Source organism: Gymnodraco acuticeps, unplaced genomic scaffold, assembly GCF_902827175.1.
Source record: "Gymnodraco acuticeps unplaced genomic scaffold, fGymAcu1.1, whole genome shotgun sequence".
NCBI classification, from domain to species: domain Eukaryota; kingdom Metazoa; phylum Chordata; class Actinopteri; order Perciformes; family Bathydraconidae; genus Gymnodraco; species Gymnodraco acuticeps.
Genome location: NW_022989947.1, coordinates 1,716,345 through 1,735,671, shown reverse-complemented (window position 1 = coordinate 1,735,671; position 19,327 = coordinate 1,716,345). Strand labels below are relative to the sequence as shown.

General features: G+C 41.2%; 1 protein-coding gene across 2 annotated transcripts in view; it reads right to left on the bottom strand.

Annotated features, from left to right (window-relative positions):
• Positions 1-19,327, bottom strand: part of celf3a (cugbp, Elav-like family member 3a) — a 30,708-nt gene that overhangs the window by 8,075 nt on the left and 3,306 nt on the right. For both annotated transcript variants that reach the window (XR_004568455.1, XM_034210283.1), the window contains exons 3-10: positions 18,298-18,380; positions 8,463-8,511; positions 6,558-6,686; positions 5,078-5,157; positions 4,232-4,375; positions 2,637-2,841; positions 717-866; positions 411-470 (exon numbers count right to left, since the gene is read on the bottom strand). Coding sequence is in view for 1 of the 2 variants with exons in the window: in XM_034210283.1 (XP_034066174.1) it covers positions 411-470; positions 717-866; positions 2,637-2,841; positions 4,232-4,375; positions 5,078-5,157; positions 6,558-6,686; positions 8,463-8,511; positions 18,298-18,380 (900 nt within the window). In the remaining variant the exon portion in view is untranslated. The remainder of the gene's footprint in view (positions 1-410; positions 471-716; positions 867-2,636; positions 2,842-4,231; positions 4,376-5,077; positions 5,158-6,557; positions 6,687-8,462; positions 8,512-18,297; positions 18,381-19,327) is intronic.

The following is a 19,327-nucleotide window of genomic DNA, read 5'->3' as shown; positions in this document are numbered from 1 at the left end:
TCATCACTCCACATTTAGCAGTCTCTTATCAGATTGCCTAGATATAACACCAGAAATGTATTTGGTAATTCACAACCCAATGTTGCTTTCACACATCCACCCAGTGTTTTCTAATATTTAGTGTTGTCTGCATTTTTCTCTGCACACTTCAAGTCTCCAGCATGTCTGTTGTGTAGATGAAAATGTACTTGAAGTCGTGGATTAAAAACAAAGCTGAAGGTCATTTCTAAGAACTAAAACCAAAAAGGATGGAGTGGTCAAATTTGATGTATTACATATATTTTCTTGTGTTTCCACTTGACGCGGTTTATGCAGCTTTCTTTTGTGTGGCAGCAGTTCGACAAGTATAAAGCATCACGTGTCACTACCTATCTGGGACACATGTTTCCCAGAGTGACAGTGAGGCTCACCTGTGTAGTGCTGCATGCCGGTGTAAGCTTGCTGCATAGGGTCCAGCACCGGACTCTGAGCTGTGGCAGAAAAAAAACACATCATCACCAGCTGCTTTATGCACACAACAAAATAATCCTGAATGCTATGTGGGGCACATCAGCATGCTCCAGATAACAATTAGAGCTTCAAATAACATTTAGTGCTTAAATTAAATGTCCTCTTGATTAGATCCTTGTGGGTGCACAACAGTAAGCCTGTGAATCTGTGGAGGAAGACTACATGTTAGTCTTTACTCTCTGCTGTGAAGGATGTGGTGGCTCTACCTTGGTAAGCATGGACCCCGTTGGTGTACAGGGCTTCAGTTGCTGAATGGCCGTTGGGTGGAGCTGGCAAAGAGGCGTAGCTGTTCACGGTGAGGGGGGGAGGCAGAGCAGGAACCGGTGTGCCGGCCATGGAGGGTGGAGTGCTGGCACCTGCAGACATGTCAGCCATTTATTTTTATCCTAACAAAAACTCTACGGCATTAAAGCAGTATTTAAAGCATGACCTAGAGGAGATAAGGACGAGTGAATTATTAAACTTCCCAATCAACATGAAACTACTTGATTTCCATTTTGGATGATTTATTCTTTTAGTCTGGAAGGGGCCTTTGAATAAAAGCACTGAACAAATGAAAGGAGATCAAATAGAATAGCCTGTGTGGGATTTGGTAAAAATTACAGTTTAGAGATATAGTTGTCATGGGGATCAACTAATAAATACCTTAATCTTAGTCAAGGGTATGCCAAACAGCAATTTAAGGCTTCCTTTGTTCAATTGTTGGATGAGTTGAAATAAAATAATCATAAACAATTAGCCATCCTGGCATTGAGCAATTTTTTGAAAGTAATCTAAGGGAGGTTGAGGCGGTGCCTTTTCTCAAGCCCTATGAAAAATACCCATATGAAATTATACATAGAATGTTTACATATAAATAACAACAATGTGCTCCAACAAGAGCTCACAGCCAGGCGAGCAGCTTTGTCACGCAGGCTGCCCTTTGGCACAGCGGTAATTTGAGCTACATGCTAGCATCAGCATACTAAATACTCACAATGACAATGCTAATCTGCTGATGTTACAGGGACCCTGTGGAGTGAGTGACCTATAGTAGTGCTATGGAGCATTTCGTTTTTTAATGATGCACGCAAGGGATAAACACTCCTGTCAACAGTTTCACAATATTCCCCTGATCTACAGGTGGCAGTAATGCACAAAGACACACAGAAAATGAGTTGCTACAACTCAACACAGTGACCATTATCACAACTGCTGATGAGCAATAAACACAAATTACAGCTAAGGCTGACCCTATTTGCTGGTATTTGGTCATGGCACGAGATTAATTAGCTTAGGGATCACCAAAGTTATTACAGGTCATCCTAGGGGGGACATTAATGTCTGGACATTGCTGTTTACAGTTTAATTAGTTTAAAGTTGCTGTTTATGTCAATTTTATATTATTCTAAATCGAGGAGTGAGGGGTTGTTTTTCAAACTCAACAGACCAAGGACTTTCAGGACTCAGGTACTAAAGCTATGTTCATACTGCAGGCAAAATTGGCCATTGGGTCACTTTCATACTTTCGTTGAAAATAAACTATATCTTATACAGGTCTGATTATTGCAATGTGACCTCACTGAATAGTGATATCTGATTAATGGATGTATTATAAGACCAGGATACGTCACCGCCACTCAGTTTATTTACTTACTTTGTGACATTGGAGACAAAATCCCTTCGCAGCACGAAAGGTATTTTTCCCATAGACCCCCATATAAAGAGGCATCTGTAAAACTGGGAACAGGACACCTTGAACTACAACAAGGCACACTTTGATTGTTTCTATTTTGAATTTACGATTTGTTAAAGTGATTGAAAAATCAGTGATTCATCACTTTATGAAGCCTGTTGACCTCGAAGGAGGAACACTGCTGAGCATATTCATATTGTGATATTATTTAATACAAAATGTTCAGATGAATTGAGCACTAATGCTTTCAGGATGGAAGTAGCCTGACTCACTCACAATTTCATGTCTTTTCTGAAAGATAACATATTGACAGATTGAGAAAGAAACTACGAAATAGATGTTTGTTATTTTGTCCTTTGAGGTCCACCTCTCCTTGTGTATCTGTCCTCATATTTCAAGAGGAAATCTAATCAGGGGCCGGCCGGGGCCAGACGTCTCTGCCTCTCATTACCTGAGGAGGGGGTGATGGATGAGATCGGCGTGGCGATGATGCTGTTGGGGTTGAGGGCGGCGAGCTGCTGCATCTGAACCGCCGCCACCGTGGCAACAGGAGAGAGGTAGGCCGACTGAGCCACCAGGGCCTGCTGCTGCATCAACTGGAGGAGGGAGAGGGGGGAGGGTGATTGATAGGAGGGGAGAGAGGGAGTCTGGATATTCTGTATTTAGAAAAGAGCAAAGATTATGTTTAGAGGGATCTGTTTTTAAGACTGTGAGTGTTCCCTGAATGTAACCTCAGGCTTGTAAAATAGAGAAACAACACCAGGAGACTTTAACCTTAACTTTATATAAAGACATTTCTATTATTTGATCTTGTTTTGACCCATATACACCTTTTATTTTACGTCATTCTAAAATGGAGCAAACGGAATTTCCCCCACGATAAAGTTATTCAAATATGGTAAACATGCACCAAATTGTGAAAAGGCTCAACATCCAACATTAAGTCATTGATTTTAGATAAGTGAACACTCCTGCATTTACATTATATGGCAAATTATATCGTAGAAAACACAATATATGTCATGCAGCACTAAGACCGACACATATTTTTCAGATTTCCATTGTGAACTAATCATAAACATTAAGCATGTTTATATAATAGCAATGCCTCATGTCTCAGCCTGAAACAGGAGGAAATTTGAAAGACACGTCTCTGCACGCTGCAACTTCACACACACAGACAAACTGTCCTCGCTCTGTTTTTGCAGACCTGTTCCATGACCTTTATAATCAGTGATTGTGGCCAAATCTATTTATAATTGGTTTTAACATAATGTAGTGTGCTCTGTGTCCAGGCTGTAAGGGGGGACATGATTATATTAAATCCTGCCTGTTTTAACTTTACCTGCACTTTTTTCAGAAATCTATTTTATGTTTTAGTTTAACGTTTTACTAAAGAGTAGAATGACACTCACTGCTGTAAATTAACACATCCATTAAAGATATTGTCAGGCCTCTTTAAGTATCACAGAGTAAACAGCTGTAAATGAGCCAAATCTGGAACCATTTGCAGTAAACGGTCAATTAACAACAAGAGACGTAATGTGGCTTTACATTTTAAATTGCAATTCTTCCAGTTAAACATCAACTTTAATGATATTCAAACTCTTTTATTAAATCTCATGGAACAAGCTGAGTAAGGTTAGCTAGACTGATCATTGAGCAGATTTCAAGACAAATATTTATTTCCTTTTCGGTCACATCAGCTTTTACTGCAGTGCTTCTGCTTAGGTAAAATAGAAAAGATTATATCTTCATATATCGCTCTAAAGCTCAGTAAAGTAAGAGTAAATAAGTTAAAATAAAGATAATTGTATTCTTTTTTCGCACAGCACACTTTATTTTGTCTCCAAAAAATAAACTCCATAACTCCATAGGCACAATAAATATAAACATAAACTATACTCCGTATTTCATTTAGTTATAATAGTTTCTAAAATGATATTGACCTTTTAGCAACATTGTTAGGTCAAAAGAAGTAGAGTTTGTGTTTTCTTAAGAATTGTGTCTTTAATGCATTTGTGTGCGTCTGTGTGTGTAACTCACGGCCTGTGTGTAGGCGTTGTAGGCCCCGAGGTGCAGGGTCATGGGGCTGATGACCCCCAGCTGAGAGGCCACCTGCTGCATCCGCCGCAGCCCTCGCTCCTTCTCTGAATCAGCAAACTTCACCACCAGGCTGGACGAGGCACCCTGCGGGGGAAATGGGAATTAAAAACGCTTCAACATAACTCTCGTTGTTTCAGAATCCGAGATCATTTAATCACAACGTCCCTGGTTTAAGTTGACCATTTGTCATTGTTTTCCTTTCTTTATCAATTCTGAACTGTCTTCAAAATAAACAAATACACCTAAAATTGTATGAATATATACACTATGTGTATATATATATACCATTGCAGGTAATGGTAAGAAAACATTATGTCATAACAAATGCCATACTCGAGAGCCTTGAAACCGCATTTTCCATGAAAAATTACTTTAATGATTTATTGAGTTTCAATATAGTTTTAGATGAATTTTCTTTTTTGATGTTCTGATGAGTCGACTCCTTATCGCAGCAGTCTAATTTAGGCAACCTGCACCACAACTATAGACTGTATATTTATAAAACACACTGACCTACAGCAGAAAAAACAAAACCTGATTTCAAACAGATTTGTCCTCTATGGCGTGTTTGTAGGAGGGGGACAGAAAGGAGAAGTGGTGACTATCAGCTGAGTCACCACGTTGAGTGGCCGTATGACTGGATTTGGAGCATCTAAAAGTGTGTACTGTATTTGAGTATGGGTGTGACCACGTGTTTCTTTGTGTGTGTGTGTGTGTGTGTGTGTGTGTGTGTGTGTGTGTGTGTGTGTGTGTGTGTGTGTGTGTGTGTGTGTGTGTGGGACTCACTGGTAAAGTACGACTCCCATGCAGAGTGTTGATGGCGGCCTGGGCCTCTGCGTTGCTCTGGTACTTTACAAATGCACACCCTACATGAAATGACACACCATTAAACATGGCCTCACACAGACAGACTGACACACGCGCACACACACACACACACACACACACACACACACACACACACACACACACACACACACACACACACACACACACACACACACACACACACACACACACACACACACACACACACACACACACACACACACACACACACACACACCACACACACACACACACACACACACACACACACACACACACACACACACACACACACACACAGTATACAGAAACTACTTCCCTTTAAAAATACATTAGGAGCCGTCTTACATCCAGCGCTTCATCAGTTACCGTGGCATCATTAAACATGGTCCACAAAACATTCATTGCTTCATCAATCACAGTCCGTAAACCACCAAACGGATCATTAGCCATGACCCATAAAACCTATTGCACCATTAGTCATGCCTCAAGCAACAAACGCAGAAAAATATAGCATCTGTAGCAACTGTCGCTGGACTTTGATTTACATGGCAAGTATCATTAGCTTTGTTGTTAGTGACATTATTAATTTGCATTCACAGGACTGGGAATGTGCTGAAGGCTTAATTCTCAGGGCTGGATACACATACAAACACAGAGTCAATATAGTGAAGAGTTCAAGTGTTGGTAAATAGTGGATGATAAAGCTTTTAAAAACCGATTTGAATCACTCTGGCTAATTTGAATAAGATTTGAATACAAATATAAAATGTCTATAATATGTAATGTCTTACTTTTACATAAGCCTATATTTTAACAGAGGCAAAGCAATCTTTAATGTTTTCATAGATATAAATATATTATTCTAAATGTTAGCGTTTTATCACTTCATTTTCCCATACCCATTATTTGTGTTTTATGTTTGTTTTGATCGTTTACAGGGATTTCACAGTTTAAGACAAGTTAGAATAAAGACGTATTCAATGCCATTTCTGATTCAATTCAAGACAAGAGTAACAATAACAAAAATTGAAGTAAAAAACATGTCAATTAGGGACACATTTGGCAGAATTTGTATTGTGTTATAAAACAGGACTTATTTTACTGTACTGTTTGTGTACTCCACATTTTGACGAGAATGCGACACTAGAGCAGAACATCCAAATTATGAGCGATGTCGGTTCTGCTATCCTGATATGCAGGAGGCCTTCGTTGAAATATATATTTAAAAAAAGTCAATAATATTAAGGCTTTAAATATCAGTGTCAGAAAAAGGAATTCATAAAATACTACTATTTTATTTTAAAGCATTTTCAAGATATTGAAAGATAGATTAAATACATTTTTAATACATTTGAATACTGAGTTTTTTAAAGATTCTTTAGGAACTTTGTATTTTGTGTTTCTGCATGTCCACAACCCTCAGCCAGGAGGTTACCTTTGCTGGTGCCGTCCGGCCCGCGGAGCACCGTGCACTCCTCTATGCTGCCGAACGGCTCAAACATCTTCTTCACATCGGTGTCCGTCTGCTGCTTTCCCAGCATGCCCACAAACAGCTTCCTGTCTTCTAAGGGGAAGGAGATCGCAGAGATGGGAGAGAGAAAAGAGGAAAATGTGCGGATAATGTGAGTGTGGTTACAGAGGGCAGAAGTGGAAGCAGATGTGTTATGGGAGAGGTGAGGCAGGCAGTGAGAAAGGGAGAGGAGCCATGTCACCTTACATGAATAATAAAGGACAACAGTGTGATAACGGCTACAAAGCAGGAGGGATCCGCCTGCTATGCTTCTCAGCGCCACCAGGGTGCAGTCACATGAACATCACAGAGAGCAAACGGCATCTGGCCATGACTCAAATGTTTGTCACCCTCTGTGTTGTCAGAGAAGCTGCTCCGTCTGTGAAGGATCAGACCAGCCTTTCTGCACGTTTTTGCACATTTACTACAAATCACAGGCACGTTGCAGAGCACACAATCCTGAAAAGCATGCCAGGTTTTATAGGTCACAACCTTTCTTTTTCTCTAAAAGCACGTTGCCTTTTCTTTCCAATGAATATCAACTGTCTGTCACAAGACCTAAAGCTTGAGGCACAGAATCAGTCATGAGCATGTCGTGGTCTGTTGTTTTATTACATTATTACATGAGATTCTGGTTGAAAACGTAATTTGATTAGTAAAATGAGCCTGTATGGTGCGTCATTGTGCTGGTTTTGAGAGCTAGCTGCCTTGAAGCATTATATTTACAAGCTGTATTTAAAAAATAAATATTTGTTCAGTCCTTTCTCTTGTAAAACATTGCCGACATGTAAGTCTAAAGCAACAAATAAAACCGACCATTATGCGATAACTGTGATGGATTACCTATATAGCTAAATTCAAGTATCTGCAAGCTCACTATCATACAATAGTGAAATTAAAGGGAACCAAAGTCCTCTTAAAAGTATGTTTCTCAGAATAATAAACCACAAACAAAGGTGAATGTTGAATAGTGTTGTGTTCAATAGGCCTTTCTCGCGGCAGGCATTTTGAATGGTCATACTAGGAAAAACTCAGGTGTTACTAATAACATTAACAATGGCTCTGTTCTATTCAATTATCTGAGGCAGACATCATGCACTATTATTTACACCTGTGCTTTTTCTCCTGTGTGATGGAGTGCCTGCTGTGACCCATGTTTTCAAATGGATTGGTTTAGCTTGCTGAAACCAAAGCTGCCATTAAACAATGGTATGCTATTATGTTGTTGTTTTAACTGAGAAAATACACAAACATGTGAGGCTTTAAGCCTTTTGAAACAGTTCAAATGTATAACAGTGTGCTCACAAATGTTGAAATAGATTAGGAAATGAAATGTGATTAGGGGACTGATTGATTGGGGAAGAAGGACCTTCATTGGTTTTTATCAAGTCAGATGCAGCAGTGTCTCACACTTGTTGCAATTTAAACATGCAGCTTTGAAGCTGTTGAGATTGTGCACAGTGTGTAATGTATAAGTGTAGTTTGACCCCAACAAAATATTTATTTTAACAGGAAATTGAATCTGTAAGTGGATATTGAATCACTTGAATCGTTGTTGTTGTTGTTGTTGTTGTTGTTGTTGTTGTTGTTGTTGTTGTTGTTGTTGTAGTGCATATGCAATTGGTTGTTGGTAATAAAATCCTTGATCAACAACTGATATTGTCTTTTTAATATGTTGTCACACTATTAAGAGCTCCTCTAAAAATTAATAAAGCTGACTTTTTGCCACAAAAAAATTGTGAATTGAAGACTAAAAGTACTTATAATGATAGACATTGTTTGTTGTGTACAGGGTAGGGGTGTTTCAGCAGGAGGACAGGTGTTTCTTACCCCCTCTGCTCTCGCTGTCTGCAGGCTTCACTTGGATTGGGCGGTTCATCTGTAAAGACAGAGGTCATGTGGCTCTGTCAGTTTTAATACAGGAAAAAGGTAGTGATTATTGACACAAGAAAACATGAAGGATAAGAGAAACCTAAATAACGATGTGGCCACTACTGGCATGTAAAGTGCCGGATGACATCCATGTAACCCATGTAGAATAGCTATTTAATATGACGTGATGCGTGTATGTATACATGTTAGTGAATTTGAACAGAGCTCCAGCCTTCTGCGATCCCTCATTAATTTGTTTCCAGCTCTACTCCAGCAGCTGACGGCTGACACCAGTGTGTGATGTTACACTCACAGCGTCACACAGTCTCTCTCTCTCAGAGTCTTTCTCAGAATCTGCTCTAATCCTGCCGTCTATCGTTCCCTCTCCCCCTATCACACAGAACCAGGAAAAGCACACACCCACGCAGGATTGGGGAAGTGATAAGATTAAGAACACTCGCCAGCTAATCTGGATTACAGGAGAACGCAGCATCAGAATAGCGAAAGACTCTGAGCCTCACAGAGAGACAGAGATCGGGGTTAGAAATGAAAGAATAAAATGTGGGGGGAAAAACAAAGAATGAAAGAATGACAACGAAAAAAAGGGGACACACACGACGCAGGGGGGGATTAGGTGACCTTTTCATAATTCATCAAAAGACAAGCTGCTGAAATGCCATCTCGTTCTCTATGTTACTCCACAATTATTATCCTTCCCTCTTTTGGGAATTGTGCGCACATCAGTGCTTCAACGTATGAATGTATAGAACAGGGTGAAAATAGGTATTGAGTGAAATAAAGAAAAGAGCGAACAAGAGGGGGCCAAAGAGAGAAAGATGGGTGGGATTGAGAGGAAGGGAAGGAGCATATGGTGGGGGATGTGTGTGGATGGGAGGAGGAGGAGGAGGAGGAGGAGGGAGGGTGATGTCGGTGAGGAGTTGGGGTGAGAGCAACTGAGTGACACTCTGTTAACTCTAGCTTAATGAAGGTCTTAATTATGGAGCTGGTGACATTTCAGCCAGTCACTGATCCTGTGTCACTGATTGATCCGCGGTGATCGGTCACCAGGAGACACTATCGATCCTCGCCACGGTCGCGCCCCGCCGCCGGGACCCGAATGCACAAACATCGTGACCGCCCCCGTCCCAAACACCGGCTGAAATACCACCTGCTGCTGAGGCCCCTCCACCGAGAGCCTCCAATTGATCGCACCAATTAAGAGGATGATAGAGAACGAGGAGGAGCAAATCTCAAAACCATCCTCCAATCATTCGAATTACTGTGGGCGCCCGCTCCTCGTTTAGTTAAGAGTCAATTTGATCAAATTGTAGTTTAATTTGCACTCAAGATATCTTTCTTTCCCAACATGCTTATGAACTTTTCAATATTATTATAACAATATGGCTTATGTTATTATAAATGATAAATGTTCTGTTCTCTCTTTTGCTGCCTATTGAAATACAGTTTGTAATCGCATCTTTAAGATTTACTGTAAATATAGATATATAACATATTCTTACTTTTCTCTTGCATTGTTTGAATCTCTTTCTGTATTATTTAATCAGGCCAACTCTTGGCCACATTTATTGAAATCATTTGATCCTCTTCATTTAAAGCTGCGTTACATGTCTTATGGGAAAAATGTTGAACTGAGTGTATTTTTTAAATATAAAGCTTTTTCACAGGTTAATATGTACACCTTCACATTATTGAGAAATAAATAATATGACTATTTTTTTAAATGTGTAAAAAAATGAATTTCAACTGGTGCATCTTTCTATCCTGCTAACAGCTATCAGAAACATAAGGTCATTTAGATAGCTGAAGTTTGACAGTGCTGTAAATTGAAGTGCTGGTAAATTACAGAATAATAATTCTTTAGAGGAAAATCTTGAAGGCTGCTTACAGCTGAACGCTTCAAACTGAACTGTTGCTTTCACAATGATGTGTAGGAGGTCACTCTTTCAGTCTCGTTAAATAGGTGGGGAGGGCGAAGAGAGTCAAAGCCGGTTTCATTGACTTGACCTGAATTGTTTCTGTGGTGGCGACATGTGAATTTAACACCATACTTACCACCACCACCATCACGTCATGCCATGTGATTACAACACACCCTAGGAGTGTGAGTCATATGTAAGGACAACATGGGATCACGTTATTCTCTGCTTTGGGCGCCATTACTCCACCATATCCCTACAGCACATGTCTGTTTTCTGCTCACTTCAAAATCACACATACAGCTGCATTAAGGAATGATGCTAAGACCTGATGGCAGTCCTTAAATGTGATGTCTTTGATGGATAGCATGTTTAAATGATGTTGGTAGGAAATGCTGTGGCCCATATTGCAGTGCAGGAAGACAAACAGAGATAAGGAGAGGCGCAGCAGATGGCTCAGGAGACGGGAATTATAATCTACAAGAGGGAAAACAGTGAGAAGTGGAGGCCATCGAGGCTGAGCCACTCCAGATCGGCACGGCAACCAGGCCCCACTTCTCTGACGGAGACCGCACTCGCATGGCCATCGTCATGACAACCCCGGTGATCAGAAGAACCCTACATCAGGTAAACAAGGTTGTCCTGAATGACGTGCGGAGAGAGACCGGCGAAAAACAAATGAGGAGGACAAAGGGTGCTTCTAGGTCGAGAGATAGAGGGATTAGATGTGAGAGGGAGGGAGGGAGACAAGGAGGAGAGGAAAAATGAAAGACACCGAACAGAAAAAGAAAGAAAAGGATGACGGAGGGAGCGCTCGAGCCTGTTGCATGTTGGCGCTGCCTCGACAGCAGAGGCAGAAGCAGGGAGAAACATATCTGCCTTTAAGCCTAAACCACTAACGTACACTTTACAGTAATTTCCTCTCACTCCCCTCCTCCCCTCCTCCCCCTGTTGCTCCCCCCTCCTTCCCTTTCTCTCTTAGGCTTCTTTACAAAAACGGTCCCACACTGTGCACAGGCAAAAACATGCCTGATCAACAACCACATTTTACCTGTCTGTTTTTGCTTTTTGATTTGCTTCCCCCCTCTAAACACACAGATATTATATACAATCATCCTCCGACTAAACACACATTCATTGCTCCCACTGTCTGCTCCTGTCGCTCACAGCAACATCTACACACATTAATCTTTTTTCGCTCTGTGATGCCGCAGGGGATTTTGCTAGGATTATGAGATATTAAATCCATAGATTATCCAATCAAATCACAGCTCGACCCCTTTGCCATTATGAATGATCCCCAATAACGTCCAGAGGCACCAGGGAGTGGCTCGCTCCCATGTAAATGCATCTGTGTTTTGTGTAGAGAGGATTGTTTACATTTGGAGTGAGTAAAGCATATTGATGATGATGTTTTTCTCTATTACGACCAGCGGAGCAGATGATAATCTCGTGCCTCTCAGCTCAACGCAGCCACGTGTCGTTAAGTCTAAAGCACGCTTCTGTAAAAAGGGTGACACATTTTCTGTTGCCTGTTTTTCTCTTGAATTTCCGATCCATTCTGCTGAAAAGCCGCCAAGCTGAATGGTAAATATATCAGCAGAGACCATCTCCCCTGCTCTTTCAAGAAACATTTACAGCGGGGAGTTGGAGGCGAGGAGATGGGGAGGGAGAGAGGGGGGGGTGCACAAAGACAATTTTCCGTCTTTGCCTCCCCTCCGCTCCATCACACAGCACTGGTCATTGCATCGTGCCGGTCGCCTAGCAACCTGGCATCCCTCGTCCCGGCCGTCTCCAGGCAACGAGACCTGCGACCGTAATCAACCTGCCACCTCCCTCCTCCCCCCGCCCCTCCCCTCCCTGCTCCTCTCTCGTCTCTGCTGCTTTTTTTTCTTTCTCCCTCGCTACTCCATCCACCTCCTCAGCGCAAATGCACTTATACGCTGGGACGCACTTATGAATTCACCCGAGGGAAAGGAGCGTGCACAGGTGGAAATTGGTATATCAAAAGGCGGAAAAAAAGAAGGGAACAAAAAAACGGACAACAAAGAGTTGTAGCAAAGCGAGAGAGGCAGGGATACAAATACAAATGAAAATCTGAGTCTGTTAATGTGTCAAGGCAAGCAGAGAGAAAGTCTACCTTCTCTTAAATACAGCCAGGCACTAAATCAATCAAACACAAAGAGACTGACAGCACAACGCTTGTACAGTTCAATAATATTGAATCAATGATCCAGTCTTCAGTGTCAAAGCTGCTCCCCGGCGCTGACTCCTCTCCTTCTACAGGCTTCACTAGTGTGTCCAGCATCAGGGCAAAGCTGACAGCTCTGGAAGCTGACATTCAGCCTTTTTTTCGTCAGACAGCCAACAAAAAACCATTCAAAGGAGAGACTGAATATCAAAGAGTACATTTCTAAAAACACCAAAGTTGCCTCTCAATTGTTTTGTCTCTTCTGACTGTTAAATATTCATGTCAAATGTTGTTTGACTCGAATCAGTGGAGCAGAAGGGGAAAAGAACGGAATCACGGCAGACAGATTTCTGTGTGTGTGTGTGTGTGTGTGTGGGAGGGGGGTGTGTGCATGTGTTTGTGTACAGATAGGGTCCATGTCCTACTTTTTTAATTCGGGCATGGTTTACACTGTAACTCCGCCGTAGTCCAGCGTATATGTAGTTCAAAGAGATGAGTTTTGTGACATCAGACACTTCTGTGTGTGTTTGCCTACCACGCATGCATGCACACACACACACACACACACACACACACACACACACACACACACACACACACACCCCCCAAAACACACTATTTCTCAGTAACAGATGTCTGTATTTAAGCTGATAAACACACTGCCTCAATGCACCTCAAACCCCCTCCACGCTTACTGCCACCCACTGTTCATTATCTCAAACTTTCATTCATCTCTTCCTCCCCTCCCCCCACCCTCTCTTATTTTCCCCCCCACCTATCCATCCCTCCCTCCTTCATTTATCCAATTTCTCTCTAATTCACACCCATTTACCACCTCTATAAATCCAATCTGCATTCATCATTAAAGTTGCCCCAGAGTGACGTACAGAGGACGGGCCCTTTTGTTGTTGTCAGTCAGCGCCGCCTGTCCTGCATCGTGCCCCCCCGCGCATTGATATGCATGCATATGTAAATGATTGGACGCATGAATGCACACTTAACTCCAGATAGATTCATCACGTGAACACATTCGCTCCGAGGCACACTAATTGCTATCATCATCATCACGGCCGTAACTCACTGACATCAGGACGGAGCTACATATGGAGCCAGTGCTTTATCTGCTTGTTGTCAGATACATGAAGTAACATGCTCGTGTTCACATCATCACAGCATGTTTAAGGTCCTTAGTGAACCTTAGTGCGTCTACTTTGTGGTTGTTTGCCTAGTCACACATGAAATGTCATTTATCTGAAAAGAAAGAATGAATAAACGATTACGGTTGTATAAGAGACATAACCATGCAACTGTTCATGCCAGAGAACGTTTGCTCACATTAAGGCCACAGTGTTCTGGCACTACAACTTCCCATCTCATATCCTGCGTACAAAGCCTGGGCTATACTTAGCATATGCATTTATTTCAGACTATTGATAAAACCCCTCTGTCTGCTCCGTCTGAGTCCTTATGGCTGAGTAAATGTCAGGCTTAGTCAGATGTTCCACTCAAAGAGGGCTCTTTCCTCTCGTACGGGCAGCTTAAACACAGAAGGCCTTGCAGCTCAGGTTTTACTCACACACACACACACACACACACACACACACACACACACACACACACACACACACACACACACACACACACACACACACACACACACACACACACACACACACACACACACACACACACACACACACACACACACACACACACACACACACACACACACACACACACACACACACACACACACACACACACACACACACACACACACACACACACACACACACACACACACACACACACACACACACACACACACACACACACACACAGGTCAGATAATGAATGAAGAAACCTGAGAGCAGCCTATAATAAACCCAACAACTTCCATCCATCCATATCTTTACGGATGTGTACTCTCCATGGAAACAAATGCACACAAAAGCAAACAGACATTTACACACAGCCGCGCACAAAAGCACACACACCCTTCATTAAACCGTGTTAGTGCGAACACCTGCCCTCCCTTCCCCCACTGAACATGCAAATACACACCAAACAGCTACTTTCTCACTCGGGCACAGTCACACTATTAAATACTTATTGTGTTTAAAATGTAACGGGGAGGCATTGTCGCAAATATTAATTCAAGTGGTGTTGATGAAGGGCGAAATATTGTGTATTGCAACACAGTCTCACGGCATTTCGTGTTATAGTCACGAGATGAATCTATTGATTCGTGTTCACCAACAGGATTTCCCCATTTTTTTCGTGTCACACAGAACGATTTTAAAAGCTCTGTAAATAATAACAAATTAGAAGGAAAAAGAGATTTTAAAAAAGTCAGTATTCTGACACAGAACGATTTTAGAAGCAATGTATTTCTATTGGTAGTATGTTTCGTGCCTGCGCCAAATAATAACAAATTAGAAGGAAAAAAAGATTAAAAGAAATACAGATTTCAGTATTCTGAGGCTCTGAGCCCCATTTATTTTCCTCGTGGACGGCAAAAAAACTCCGACATTATAGTGTTTAAAATAAAAGGGTTAGGTTTAGGTTTAGGGTAAGATATTGAGTACGAAAATGTTTTTATGAACCACACTGTGAAAATCGTGTTGGTGAACACGAATCAATAGATTCAATTAATTTCGTGACTATAACACGAAATGCCGTGAGACTGGTTTATCTACTGAAGCAGATATGAGCTTTAGGGCTGCAACTGATAATATTTTTCCAAACGGATTAAAGGAGAATTTTGGAAAATATGCTAATTTGCTTTCTTGCCCTGAGTTAGATTGGAAGATGGTTACCTCTTCCATGTGTGTACGCTAAATATAATGCTGCAGCCTGTTAGCTTAGCTAAACACAAAGACTGGAAACAGGGGGAACAGCTAGCCTGGCTCTTAGACAAACAAGATGTTCTAAAAAGATAAATATGTTTAAATATGAGCGTGTTCATTATGAAGCTGTTGAGGTTCTGGTAGGAGTATTTTGCAAAGCTTCCTGTTAACAGTCTTTATGCTAAGCTAGGTTAGCATGCCGCTCGCTGAATATTCAGACAGACAGAGCAGTATCATTATTTGAATCTTTAAGAAATCAAATAAGTAATACTAATAATTCATAAGTGTTTTACTTTTTGTCAAACCGACTGATTATCTCAATTTATGATTTTGCTATCTTAAAATTGTCATCAGTCCAAAAAACTAAATATGTTAAGTGTCATAGCAGACAAAACAGAAGACATTAACTAAAAAAACTGAAACCAATAAAAGATGTTTAACTTGAACACTTAGTACTGATGCATCTTTGTTTAATGCCCTTTAATGGCAATAAGCTGAATGATTTAAGTTATTGATTTGATTTATATTTTGAAATGTACAAAATTGCTTGTAAAATGGCTTCTTTTTAATCTGATATAATGGGATGTTATTGTCTCTACGAGCTCTCGACAGCTGACGCAGAGATAAGGCGATACAAACAGAGGGGACAAGAGTACAAGATGTCCAAGTAGGATTCAACGTGAGTACCTTCGTCCTCCACGTCCTCCACGTCCTCCCTCTGAGTGAATCTGTTTTATTGCTCCGCATTTTTTTCTCTCCCTTTTCCAACTCCACTATTCTCTCACTTTCTTTCGTCGCTTTCAGCTGAATGTGCTTTTGACACTCTTCCTCCCCCTCCCACTTAGGGACGGACTCTCTCACCTGAAATTAAACACAAGGCCAGGTGCCACTCCGAAACAACCATCTGCTCGCCCTGCCTGACTTCCTTCTTTCTTTTTCTTTCTTCCTTCCCATTGTTCACAGAGAGAAGGAAAATCAGTAAAACAGTAAGGATTAAAAAAAAAAAAGCCTTAAGAATGACTCTTAGTTTCCCGAGAGGAGAAATGTGCCGAGTGTTAATGACATCTTTCAGCTTTCTCTTTTATTCAGGTGTGCTTTTTATTCCAGCGTTCTCCCCTCAGTAATAATTGCTTTCATGTTATTTCTTTTGTATCGCTCTGACCACGAGATGCCAAAGTTAATTATTCTTCGCCAGTGCAGGTGCAATTAGATGACAATTACACCACAGCTGGTAGCGAGTCGTTCTTGTGCATGTGGGAGTGTGTGGAGCTAATAATATGGTTTTCGTCTTTTTCTTCTCTCCCTCTTTTGGCATCGGAGGGGGGAGGGCAGGGAAGGATTGAGAGAGCACAGGAGGGTTTAGCTTGTTCCACACGGCTTAGAGGTAAGAGGTTGTGAGGAGGAGAGCCGCAGGGTGGAAACACAGGGGGGACAGGGCTTTAGCCGCGAGACATTGGCCCTCGCTGATCCCATGTGAGAGGTCAGGAAGGTCACGCTACTGTCACGCTAACAATAGGATCTCTTTTGTTGCCACCCCAATACCAGCCTTTTCCCTCAAACAATGTTCTGCTAAGATAATCAATAAGTCAATTTTCGATTTTCGTTCCTGAGTAATCGTTAACTTAGCACGGAAAAATGTGGACTATCATTTTAACTGGCATCTCAAAATATGAGGGTTGATGCTTTATTTTTACTTTAGGGATGATCGATTAATTGTGTTGGTTAGTTATAATGATTTGTTTCCAGCAAACAGCCTAAAACCCATATATAATAAGTTAAGCATCACAAGTGAAATAAAGAAGGCAGCTCACACTGGCATTTTTGCTTTAAAGATACTCAAACGATTAATCAACACAGTTGCAGATACATTTCCTGTGACTAACCAATCTTTCCTTTCTTTATCTGGTTCCTATTTCCAGCTATGTGAATATTTGAATTTTGCTAAATTAATCATCTTTGGGACTGTTCTTAGGTCAAAAACAAACAACTTGACCACTTTACCAAACAGAATGAATAATTAATCGGTACTGAAAATAATCTTAAAATGCAGCCCTACACTGTTCACCTGCTTCTTTCCTCAAAAGACTATGGTCATGATCTGTAATTGGGGCATGGAAAAAAAGAAAAAGAAGTGAATAATTTCAACAAAAATAACCAAAAGGAAACAGGGGGGAAGCCTTGTTAGTAAAAGAGGAAGCAGCAGCGAGTCTGGGAGCACACTCTGTCTCAGTAATTCCTTGCCTTGTCGCCTTGTCTCCCATATAGTCGGTTATTATAGAGACGTGGCTGTCATGTCATATTTAGCTCTGGAAATGTCATTTGGCAGCACACCTGCTGCCTGGCTATGCTAATAAAGCTAGGTTTAACTTTGATTAGAATTCAGAGGGAGAGATGGATGGAAAGAAGTCAGTGGGGGAGGGGGAGGAGGGGGAGAGAGAAAGACGGAGACACAGAAAGGAAGAGAAACATCAGAGAGAATAAGAGCTGGCAAAGTCACTTCAGCAGCGAGCCTGTCTCTTTCGACCCGTGACATGTTGCGAGATGACTCATGCCTCAACTGGATGGATATGTCTGGATGCATCACATATGAAACATAAGAGAGAGAGCAGCCTCTGACCTTTATTGGAGCATATCAGCTAAAGGGGGAAGTCAGGCTTGCATGTCAAACTCGATTAATTTTCTCGTGTCACTGTGGGTCCGTCTGTGTCTGTGTGGTGCGCTCAGATAGCCTAGCATGCCAGTTGTTCTGATTCCCTTTGTGTATAGAAATATAAATATATTTAAACACAATGTGAGGATCTCAAAAAGACACTCACCCCGGGTAGTGTCTTCTGCTCGTGCAGTGCATTCTGGGCTTTGAGGGCGGACTCACGTGCACAATATGTCAGGAAGGCACATCCTGGAAACAAAGACAAAGTGTAAGAAGATCAGAGAGAATAATCCATGTATTTTTTACGTCAGATTCATATGCTATATATATCTAGATTAGGCAGTGCAATGTTATTGTAAGTTAAATCTGAATTGGCCATTCGCCCTGAATGCCTGCAGGCACAAACATGCTGCTGAAGTTTATTGTCCTATTATTAATCTGCCAGTTGATATATGTGCTTTGGATTTATCTTAACAACAGTTCTAGGTCAACATGTGTTTTCGGAAAAAAATCCTCCTTCCTTAAATGAGGCCATCATTATTAAAGATGTATTTAAAGTTGCATGAAACTACATTTAAATAGCAACAAACATTTACATTTGGTAAAGTAGCTCTCCCAGTAGCATTGGAGATCTATGGGATTATTAAATAATAATACCTGGAGACTATTCAGACAAGAGCAGTCCTAATGGTTATTTAATATCATGCTGGTGAGGCCAAATGTATGCAGCACCACATAATAGAGAAAGGCCTTCATTAACCTTTAGGGCTCAGACAAATCATGAATATGTAAATGAATGCAGAATAGGTGTTATAGGTGTAAGAAGGCTCATAGCACCTGGCCTATACGTCTCCCAAATGATAGATGGTTTATGTGGATTTATAAAGGCCTTTGTTTTCTGCACTGAGATTTGCATTAGAAACGACAGTAAGGATCATTGTTCAGCGTAGATCACTTTGACCAGCTTCAGCCCATCTGTCACGTAGGATTTTGAGTGTGTTGAGGCTCTACTTGTTCACCATGTGATGTGCAGTAGCAGTAGTGGTGACACTCTCTCAAACAGATAGCCTGAAATCACCATGTGAGGCTCATTATGCACCGACAAAATACTTTTATTAAGATTGATCTTACACCACTTGCTTCATAAGAATTTAAAGAAAGAAAATAGAGAGCACTGTGCAACATTTTTTATTTAA